The sequence below is a fragment of the Phyllopteryx taeniolatus genome, chromosome 8 (genome assembly GCF_024500385.1).
Source record: "Phyllopteryx taeniolatus isolate TA_2022b chromosome 8, UOR_Ptae_1.2, whole genome shotgun sequence".
In the NCBI taxonomy this organism is placed as follows: domain Eukaryota; kingdom Metazoa; phylum Chordata; class Actinopteri; order Syngnathiformes; family Syngnathidae; genus Phyllopteryx; species Phyllopteryx taeniolatus.
The window spans coordinates 18,134,517-18,145,940 of record NC_084509.1 but is presented as its reverse complement, the minus strand read 5'-3'; the positions used below and the strand labels follow the sequence as shown (position 1 = coordinate 18,145,940).

Sequence of the window (11,424 nt, the reverse complement as noted above, 5' to 3'; positions counted from 1 at the left end):
GTAATACCCAAATGGATAACTTAAAGAAAAACTGGTCACCTCTCATTAAAATGGTGACCCTTGAAGCTTGATTCTTGTTTGCCTGGGAAAAAATGTTATAGAGAAATGTAATGTAATGTAAATGTAATGTACCTGTAGTAAGACCAAATCATATCTTCTCATTTGAGACTGTGCATTCCATAGGGTCACTTGCATGTACTTGAAGCCCTATCCTTCTGGATCTGTGGTGTGGGCCTCTGGGGATGCTGGGGCTGTGTCCCCCTCCTTCTCTTGGATCTGGTTGTGTCCGTGGTGCCCTCCTGGGGTGTGCCGGTCCTGGGGCAGCTCTCAGTCCCTGGGTTGGACCGCTGGCCCCACTCCAGGGGCCTTGTCCCTGTCTCCAGGTGGGGGACTGGGGGTCGTTTGGCTCCACCCCAGGCCTGTGTCCTTCTCTTCCCTCTCCCCGGGGTGCTCCGCCGTGGTCCCCCCCCCTCTCTCACACGGGCTGTGTGGGGTCCCTGGCTGACTTGGGGCCTATGGTAGGTGTCGACGCCTCCTGCCTTGGACAGGCCTGCCTTTTTTGCCCTGTTATTGTCGCTGGGGGATGGTCAGTGGTGTTGGGGGCTGGGGGCATTAGCTGTCTGGTGGGGAGAGGCTTCCCCCACCCTTTTCTCTGTGGTCTTCCAGCTGGTCGGGCCGGGCCCGCAGAAGTCTAGCCTCTTATTTCACACACGCTGCAGATTTTTATTAGTCAGATATTTTGACACTGGACACATTCACATCTCATTCAGGGTCCCCTGGGAGACTGGCACGAGGCATGATGAGGCGGATGCCAGGCTGGGTACTGACACATATGTGCTGGTATCCGGTCTGGTCACCCCACTTCTCTGCCCTGCTGGTTCTCCATTTTCTATGCACCATACACCCATTAGTGGGGGGAGGGCAGTGTGGGGCTGGGGAGGACACTCGGCCAGGTATTCCGGTATCCCAGCCTGCTCTCAGGCTCGCCATGCTTTTCCCCCGTCCCATGCCCCACATACATTCTCACATCCTTTGGGAAGCTGGTTGGCCTGGGTGGGGGTGATGGTTGAGGGTCATCATTGCCCCATGACTGTCTCGCCTCACCCCCACCACTCTCCTCAATATTAATGCACGACACCCCACCACACACGATCACGGTAAAGGGATAATGGTTGCGAGTCGGGGACCTGGTAACCATAGTAATAGGGTGGGCGGTTGGTATTCACATTTCTCCTGGGGCCTTAAAATGCTAAGGGCATGACCTTATAAAGGCTATTGAGACCCAGAAGTGTGGTTTAAAAGAGGCTAAGTCTGTCTACAGAATAGATTTGCAGTCTTACCTTCCGCTAGTTGACAGGGATGGATGCATGGATTTTTGCCGACAGGGCCAAGTGTGGTGGTGGTTTTTCTCTTTCTAGGATTGAGAGCACATTTTCTTCTCCTATGATTGGTGTTGTGATCACATATGATGCAACTACATGTCCCGTGTCTCAGTCGAAGTGACTGTGCCCATCTCTAAAGTAACTAAGGCGCATTTATCTTTCTCAAATCACGCACCAACCGCTAATCCTCGTTCCGAGGTTTCTTAACTGGGTGGATGGGTGTGTTATATTCTGAGGAACATTTTGTCAGAGCCCCATCATCAAGCAGTCCGGAAATAGTCTTGGCTATCCAGACTGTTTTTTATTCTGTCAAAGGATATTCCGAGGCCCAAATGGGGCCCACTCCTGGTAAGTCAAGTTTTACAGGTGTAATGTCTCTACACAGCCCTACATCTGTTCCACCCTGAGACCACAAGGTGGTCGGCAAGGTTGCCAGGAGGGACTGGTCGAGTGGTGAATCTGTGTTCTCACAGCCATGCGTCTGAGAAAAGAGCTCTGGGACTTGAGTCATCCATCCAGGACTGCATTTGAGTTTGTAAATCTGATTTACTGTACAAAAGATCATGTCTGCCTAGCACCACCGTCCATGTCAGGCCTTGGGCATTTTTGATCATGGGGCCTAGATTTTTCACCTCGGCCCCTGTTGGCCATGGCTAACTGCGACCGAGGGTGTCCTGGTGCCAAGTGCATGTGTGGACACCCTTATTCTTGAACATGGTGTTCGTTATGGACAATCTGTGATGAGCACACAAGTCCAATAACAGAACACGGCTCGGGTTGTGATCGGGGGGGCCGTTCCTCCCAATCACACCCTTCCAGGTCTCACTGTCATTGAGCATTGTGAGCATTGAATTCCCCCAGCAGAACGATGGAGTCCCCAGCGGGAGCGCTCTCCAGCACCTCTTCCAAGGACTCAAAAAAGGGTGGGTACTCTGAACTGCTGTTTGGTGCATAGGCACAAACAACAGTCAGGACCCGTCCCCCCACCTGAAGCCAGAGGGAGGCCACCCTCTCATCCACCGGGGTGAACCCCAATGTACAGGCGCTGAGCCGGGGGGCAATAAGTATACCCACACCCGCTCGGCTCCTCTCACTGTGGGCAACTCCAGAGTGGAAGAGAGTCCAACCCCTCTCGAGAGGACTGGTACCAGAGCCCAAGCTTTGTGTGGAGGCGAGTCTGACTATATCTAGTCGGAACTTCTCGACCTTAGTCACCAGCTCGGCCTCCTTCTCTGCCAGAGAGGTGACATTCCACGTCCCTAGAGCCAGCTTCTGTAGCCGGGGATCGGATCGCCAAGGTCCCTGCCTTCGGCCACCGCCCAGCTCGCACTGAACCCGACCCCTATGGCCCCTCCCACAGGTGGTGAGCCCATGGGAAGGGGGACCCACGTTACCCTTTCCATCAATCCATCCATCCATCCATCCATTTCTACACCTCTTATCCTCACTAGGGTCGCGGGTATGCTGGAGACTATCCCAGCTGACTGGTTGCCAGCCAATCGCAGGGCACATATAGACAAAACAATCATTCACACTCACCTTCACATCAATGGGCAACTTCGAATCTTCAATTAACCTACCGCGCATGTTTTTGGAATGTGGGAGGAAACCAGAGTACCTGGAGACAACCCACGCTGGCACAGGGAGAAAATGCAAACTTCACACAAGTAGGCTGGATTTGAACCCAGAACCTGAGATCTTTGAGATGATGTGCTAACCAGTCACCCACTGTGCCGCTTGCATTTTACCAAGTAGATGTTAATGTAAATTTCATGTAGCCAAAAGCATATTTGCTAATGACTAGCATGAAAAAAACAGAAAAGTTTTAAAGTTCTAAACCCAATGCTTCTTCTTCTGATTAATATTATTATTATCATCATCATCATCATCATTTATTAAATGCTTACTGCAAATTTCTACATTGTGAGGCTAATAAAGGTTAACTTATATCATCTTATTCATTTCAACATTAGGCCTGCATAAAAAAAGGCCATTTTAGGTTGACTGTATTGCTTGTAACACCTCCCTGTTTCCATTTCCATTGATAATGACAGACATTATCAATGGGTGACTCCTGGTTTTAATAACTTTACTTTTAACTTGATTTAGTTTTGTTATAGACAGATACATCTCAGTAAATTAGAATAGTGTCAAATGCTTAAATTAGTTTAGTTAGTTAGTTACTGTATGTTACTGTAGTTCAATTCAAAAAGTCAAACATATACAGATGGACTACACACACTCAGAGAGAAATATTTCATTGCTTTTTAATATATATGTATAATTTAAGTTTACAATTATAAATTTACAGCAAATGAAAACCCCAAATTCACCATCTTTAGAAACTACGTAGAACCTTTCGTAACAAAACAATCAAGAAACAATGAAAATTATATTTAATGTAGGAATTAGGCAGGAATTTACCCTCTAAAAAGTATTTTCTCAAGTGTTTAATAAATCTATATAATGTATGTATGAGTACTGAAATAAATTGACTTTTCTACCATATTCAAATTTATTGAGATGTACTGTAGTGGTCATGTCTCTTTATACTTGTGTGACTGTCAAAATGTTACTTAACAATCACATACTGTATACAGTTACGGTTACATGTGTTTTTTTTTAATGATGGCAACAGCTTGACCCTGAAACAAAATATTTTACTTTAATATATATCCATCCATTTTCTGAGTCGCCTCTCCTCACTAGTGTCGCGGGCGTGCTGGAACCTATCCGAGATATCATCGGGCAGGAGGCGGGGTACACAATGAACTGGTTGCCAGCCAGTCGCAGGGAACATATAAACAAACAACCATTTGCACTCACATTCACACCCATGGGCGATTTAGAGTTGTCAATTAACCTACCATGCACGTTTTTGGGATGTGGGAGGAAACCGGAGTGCCCGGAGAAAGCCCACGCAGGCATGGGGAGAACATGCAAACTCCACACAGGCGGGGACGGGGATTGAACCCCGGACCTCAGAACTGTGAGGCAGACGCTCTAAGCAGTCAACCACCATGCCACGCTTTAACATATATCCATCCATTCATTTCCTGAGCCGCTTCTCCTCACTAGGGTCGCGGGCGTGCTGAAGCCTATCCCAGCTATCATCGGGCAGGAGGCGGGGTACACCCAGAACTGGTTGCCAGCCAATCGCAGGGCACATACAAACAAACAACCATTCGCACTCACAGTCATGCCTACGGGCAATTTAGAGTTGTCAATTAACCTACCATGCATGTTTTGGGGCTGTGGGAGGAAACCGGAGTGTCCGGAGAAAACCCACACAAGCACGGGGAGAACATGCAAACTCCACACAGGCGGGGCCGGGGTTTGAACCCCGCTCCTCAGAACTGTGAGGCAGACGCTCTAACCAGTCTCCACCGTGCTGCTTTAATATATAATTTGATAAAAATGTTTTGAAATGAAAACAACATCACCAAATGGATAGCGTTTTCCAGTTCCTTTGCATTGCATTGCAATAGCAGATATTTAATCAAAGACAAGGTGAAATGGTTTAATAAACAGTAAGATGTTTATTCAGCTGTCTTGCCAAAGCAATTTTCATGAGACAAGCATCATCACAGAGGCGCTTGTGATAATCCAGTTAAAATGAATACACAAAAAAGGTCAGTAACTGGCCTAGGTCTGTGACAACAAAAGCATGCATGTGCGAGGTGTGTATGTATTCCTGAATGTCATGCTTGACCATGAGCATATGAAGAAATGTGTTCACACGAGAGAAAGAAAGAACGAGTCCAGCCATTTTGTTGCTAGTAGGTGCATCAATTCGGCACAGGCTTCATTTTGGAGGGTTGATACTGTATGTACTTGCATGTGAAGAAAATAGGTATGAATAGTGGATATTGGTCGATAACTGACAGATAGCTCGTCAGAATTTAGCTCTTGTTGAAGGCTGCAAAGAGGGTCTCGAAGATCATTTGGATTTTCACCCTGATCTCATCAACTAAAGGGGTAATCTTCTCTTTCAGGGCAGTGACGTCATCTGATTTGACGGCTTTTACTTGGTCGTACACCTGCGTCATCTGGTCTTTATAGTCATCCACATAGGGTTTTACCTTATCTTTCAGAGCCTGCAGACGTTCATTAAACTTGTCACGCACAGACTCGATAATGGGGATGAGAGCCTCCTTGGTCTCCTCAACATTGGTAGACACTTTGGTTTGTAGTGTTTCCATAAGGGGCTCTAGCTTGTTTTTCAGAGCCTCCATTTGAGCGTTGTGCGTCACCTGATAATCTTTGAACACAGGATCGAGAAGCATATGGTACTCTGCAATGTGTTTTTCAATGACCTCCTGCAGTTTTTCTCTTTTGGGCTCAAGTTCCTCTTTCAAGGCTTTTAAATCCGCCTGGACACCATCGCGGAATTGCTGTGTAGCTTCACTGGCTGTAATAGCCACACTGTCGGTCAAGGGAGAAACGGAATCCTGCAGAGTTTTTAGCTGAGTGTGCAATTCATCCAGGCGTGTACTGAGTAGAACTCTGGGTAAGAACAGAGAAGAGGAGAAGAACACCACCTTTTAACAAAATTAAATATCTTCAGAGTTCAATTCAGAATTTTGAAAAAATGTTTTAAAGGTGAATCATTATGAGATCCTTAGCATAGTCACATTGCTAGATCAAACAGATGCAAGGATTGGTTAGAAAAATGTCAATAAATTGCCTTACTTAAAGTCTTTGAACTCGGTATCATCAAGCTGGTCAAGGGCCCTTTGGGCACTCTCTTTTATTTTTGTCAGAGAGATGTCCATAGCAGCCCGGGCATGGGCCAGGGGACTGGGTGCGTCAGCCTGCAGGGAAGCAGCCTGAGAGCCTGTGCAGGAAAACATTTGTGCAGGGATGAGTATTAATAACAAACATCGTTGGAGAAAGCAGAGGAAAAAGTCCAGAGTACTCAGTAATTGGTTATCCACCAATCATAGTTGTATTAACAGCAGTACTCACCAATGGCCAGCAACAAGGTGACAGCAAGAGCAACAAACTTCATGATGGAGGTCTAAAGTGAAAAAGCAAGTGTTTGACTATATAGTGTATATATATATTAGTGTCACAGACTTTTTGTCAAAAGCGTTAATGTTGTTATTTGAACACGAGCAAAGAAACTAAAACGCCTGAATCCAGTACCAGTAGGCCCACCTATAATAATAAATAATCACGTTTAGTATGGCCTGGCTAAACAAAGCATCAGAGCATAACCAACTTTGACCCAATCATAAAATTAGCGTGAAAATCTCTGCAGATGCAGACATTTTTAATTTTTTTTTATTTAAACATTGCTCAAAAATAAGTAAGAGTAAAAAACCTCTACAATTTGTTAAATAGACCAAGATGTGTCGTTTGTCCCAGGTCCTTTTTCTAAAGCCCCAAATCCGAGTTGCAGCTACAGCTTGCCTTACCTGGTAGAGTTCTTGAAGAGACTGACAACTGGAGCAGGAGCAGACCTTATATAGTGCTCAGACATGGGATGAGTCCTTGCATGGAGGAGGGGGAAGGTGTGGGAGTTGTGTGTCGCTGTGGAAGTGGACCTCACCCCCAGCCATCTCCCTCAGCAGGGGACTAAGTTGAGAGTTCAACGGTCACCTGCTGGGACATCACTCAGCATGCACACGCACTTCCAGAAGGGAAAGACTTTCATCTCTTAATTCTTATGCATCTATAGGTCATGTCACTAGAATGTCACTAAATGAATCTAACAAACTAATGAGGGGTGAACATTGGTGTACTATATAGCTTAATTATGGCTTCATATATGCTGTACATATACATTTTTATAACACCAGACAAAGTTGAACTGAAGTGTCTTGGGAAGATCCATAAGAATACAGGACAAGCAAATATTGTATGTATGGAAAAGAAGGTGAAAGTTTACGTGACTCTGTTTGTACTAGTTGGATTAGCTATTTTGTTTGCAGCAGACAAGCATTCACCTTGATACAAACACAGGCAGCATGTATACGCAAGAGTCTGTGATCAAACTCACAATGGTGAATAAATCACAAGAATAAAAGGCTTAGTAATTACACCGCAAACGTTGATTTATTTTCTCATTTTGTTATTGGAATATGCACTTTATTAATACATTTTAGGGCTGTAAAATAATTGCAATTGAGGCTATCAAAACTGAAATCTCAAAAAGATGCATTCATGTGCTCACAGTACCAGGCTCCATAGTCATGAAGCAAGATAAAATTATCAACACACTAGACTTATCTCAGTTTTTAGCCTGGTGTGTGAGAGAGCTAAATCTTGCGTGTGTGTGTGTGTGTGTGTGTGTGTGTGCGTGCAAGTCTGATTATTAGGTCAAAGAGTGGTGTGTGCCATGCTGTTGTTTGTTGTCCTATCTCAAGCGGACTTTGTCACAGTGGCTTCATCTAATTCAATTCAAGGACTAGGGATGATCACAGCAATGTCTCCAATTGTGTGCATATTCAAATGTCTTTTGCCACAAATAATTACATTTAAAAAGAAAGTATAATCAAGGACCATTTTCATAAATCGAAGAGAACTGTTTTACAACCCCAATTCCAATGAAGATGGGACGTTGTGTTAAACATAAATAAAAACAGAATACAATGATTTGCAAATCATGTTCAGCCTATATTAAATTGAATACACTTCAAAGACAAGATATTTAATGTTCAAAGTGATAATAATAATCATTAACTTAGAATTTTATGGCTGCAACACGTTCCAAAAAAGCTGGGACAGGGTCATGTTTAAAACTGTGTTACATCACCTTTTCTTTTAGCAACATTCAATAAACGTTTGGGAACTGAGGACACTAATTGTTGAAGCTTTGTAGGTGGAATTCTTTCCCATTCTTGTTTGTCGTATTTTACGCTTCATAATGCGCCACACCTTTTCAATGGGAGACAGGTCTGGACTGCAGGCAGGCCAGTCTAGTACCCGCACACTTTTACTACGAAGCCATGCTGTTGTAACACGTTCAGAATGTGGTTTGGCATTGTCTTGCTGAAATAAGCAAGGGCGTCCATGAAAAAGACGTTGCTTGGATGGCAGTATATATTTCTCCAAAACCTGTATGTACCTTTCAGCATTAATGGTGCCTTCACAGATATGTAAGTTACCCATGCCATTGGCACTAACACAGCCCCATACCATCACAGATGCTGGCTTTTGAACTTTGCGTCCATAACAGTCCGGATGGTTCTTTTCCTCTGGCCCGCAGGACACGACGTCCACCCATCCAGCCTATCCCAGCTATCATCGGGCAGAAGGCGGGGTACACCCTGAACTGGTTGCCAGCCAATCGCAGGGCACACACAAACAAACAACCATTCGCATTCACATTCACACCTACGGGCAATTTAGAGACTTCAATTAACCTACCATGCATGTTTTGGGGATGTGGGAGGAAACCGGAGTGCCACAAGCACGGGGAGAACATGCAAACTCCACACAGGCGGGGCCGGGGATGGAACCCCGGTCCTCAGAACTGTGAGGCATACATACGCGTTAACCAGTCGGCACCGTGCCGCCTACACAACGTCCACAATTTCCAAAAACAATTTGTAATGTGAACTCGTCGGACCACAGCACACTTTTCCACTTTTCATCAGTCCATCTTAGATGAGCTCGGGCCCAGAGAAGCCGGCGGGGTTTCTGGGTGTTGTTGATAAATGGCTTTTGCTTTGCATAGTAGTTTCAAGTTGCACTTATGGATGTAGCGCCGAATTGTATTTACTGACATTGGTTTTCTGATGTGTTCCTGAGCCCATGTGGTGATATCCATTACACATTGATGTGGTTTTTGATGCAGTGCCGCCTGAGGGATCGAAGGTCACGGGCATTCAATGTTGGTTTTCGGCCTTGCCGGTTCCATGCAGTGATTTCTCCAGATTCTCTGAACCGTTTGATGATATTATGGACCGTAGATGATGAAATCCCTAATGCAGCCCTATGGGGGGCACAAGTCAGTGCAAACTGTAGGCCGGTCCCAAGCCCGGATAAATGCAGAGGGTTGCGTCAGGAAGGGCATCCGGCTTAAAACCTTGCCAAACAAATATGAGCGTTCATCCAAAGAATTCCATACCGGATCGGTCGTGGCCCGGGTTAACAACGTCCGCCACCGGCGCCGTCAACCTGCAGGGCGCTGTTGGAAATTCAGCTACTGTGGGTCGAAGTCGAAGTCAAAGAAGAAAAAGAAGAAGAAGAGGTGGAAAGCGGGTTCTTCGGCAGAAAGAGAAGAGGAAAACACAGAGCCTAGAACTGAATGTGGGGACTTTGAATGTTGGGACTATGACAGGAAAATCCCGGGAGTTGGTTGACATGATGATTAGGAGAAAGGTTGATATATTGTGTGTCCAGGAGACCAGGTGGAAAGGCAGTAAGGCTAGAAGTTTAGGGGCAGGGTTTAAATTATTTTACCATGGTGTAGATGGGAAGAGAAATGGAGTCGGGGTTATTTTAAAAGAAGAGTTGGCTAAGAATGTCTTGGAGGTGAAAAGAGTATCAGATCGAGTGATGAGGCTGAAATTTGAAATTGAGGGTGTTATGTGTAATGTGATTAGTGGCTATGCCCCACAGGTAGGATGTGACCTAGAGGTGAAAGAGAAATTCTGGAAGGAGCTAGATGATGTAGTTCTGAGCATCCCAGACAGAGAGAGAGTGGTAATTGGTGCAGATTGTAATGGACATGTTGGTGAAGGTAATAAGGGTGATGAAGAAGTGATGGGTAAGTACGGTATCCAGGAAAGGAACTTGGAGGGACAGATGGTGGTAGACTTTGCAACAAGGATGCAAATGGCTGTAGTGAACACTTTTTTCCAGAAGAGGCACGAACATAGGGTGACCTACAAGAGCGGAGGTAGAAGCACACAGGTGGATTACATCTTGTGCAGACGATGTAATCTGAAGGAGGTTACCAACTGTAAGGTAGTGGTAGGGGAGAGTGTGGCTAGACAGCATAGGATGGTGGTGTGTAAGATGACTCTGGTGGTGGGGAGGAAAATTAGGAAGACAAAGGCAGAGAAGAGAACCATGTGGTGGAAGCTGAGACAGGACGAGTGTTGTGCAGCTTTTCGGGAAGAGGTGATACAGGCTCTCGGTGGACGGGAAGAGCTTCCAGAAGACTGGACCACTGCAGCCAAGGTGATCAGAGAAGCAGGCAGGAGAGTACTTGGTGTATCTTCTGGCAGGAAAGGAGAGAAGGAGACTTGGTGGTGGAACCTCACAGTACAGGAAATCATACAAGGAAAACGGTTAGCTAAGAAGAAGTGGGACACTGAGAGGACCGAGGAGAGGCGAAAGGAATACATTGAGATACGACACAGGGCAAAGGTAGAGGTGGCAAAGGCAAAACAAGAGGCATATGATGACATGTATGGCAGGTTGGACACTAAAGAAGGAGAAAAGGATCTATACAGGCTGGCCAGACAGAGGGATAGAGATGGGAAGGATGTGCAGCAGGTTAGGGTGATTAAGGATAGAGATGGAAATATGTTGACTGGTGCCAGCAGTGTGCTAGGTAGATGGAAAGAATACTTCAAGGAGTTGATGAATGAGGAAAATGATAGAGAAGGGAGAGTCGAAGAGGCAAGTGTGGTGGACCAGGAAGTGGCAATGATTAGTAAGGGGGAAGTTAGAAAGGCATTAAAGAGAATGAAAAATGGAAAGGCAGTTGGTCCTGATGACATTCCTGTGGAGGTATGGAAGCATTTAGGAGAGGTGGCTGTGGAGTTTTTGACCAGCTTGTTCAATAGAATTCTAGTGCGTGAGAAGATGCCTGAGGAATGGAGGAAAAGTGTACTGGTGCCCATTTTTAAGAACAAAGGTGATGTGCAGAGCTGTGGCAACTATAGAGGCATAAAGTTGATGAGCCACACAATGAAGTTATGGGAAAGAGTAGTGGAGGCTAGACTCAGGACAGAAGTAAGTATTTGCGAGCAACAGTATGGTTTCATGCCTAGAAAGAGTACCACAGATGCATTATTTGCCTTGAGGATGTTGATGGAAAAGTACAGAGAAGGTCAGAAGGAGCTACATTGTGTCTTTGTAG

The 11,424-nt window shown here is 45.5% G+C and overlaps 1 protein-coding gene across 1 annotated transcript; it reads right to left on the bottom strand.

The window, feature by feature from the left end:
• Positions 1-4,898: 4,898 nt before the first annotated feature.
• Positions 4,899-6,888, bottom strand: LOC133482575 (apolipoprotein A-I-like). Its single transcript, XM_061782847.1, has 4 exons — positions 6,803-6,888; positions 6,351-6,402; positions 6,075-6,219; positions 4,899-5,888 (listed from the first exon to the last, which is right to left on the bottom strand). Exons 2-4 carry the CDS (start codon positions 6,391-6,393, stop codon positions 5,285-5,287), a joined length of 792 nt encoding a protein of 263 aa, XP_061638831.1. The 5' UTR covers positions 6,394-6,402; positions 6,803-6,888; the 3' UTR covers positions 4,899-5,284.
• Positions 6,889-11,424: the final 4,536 nt, after the last annotated feature.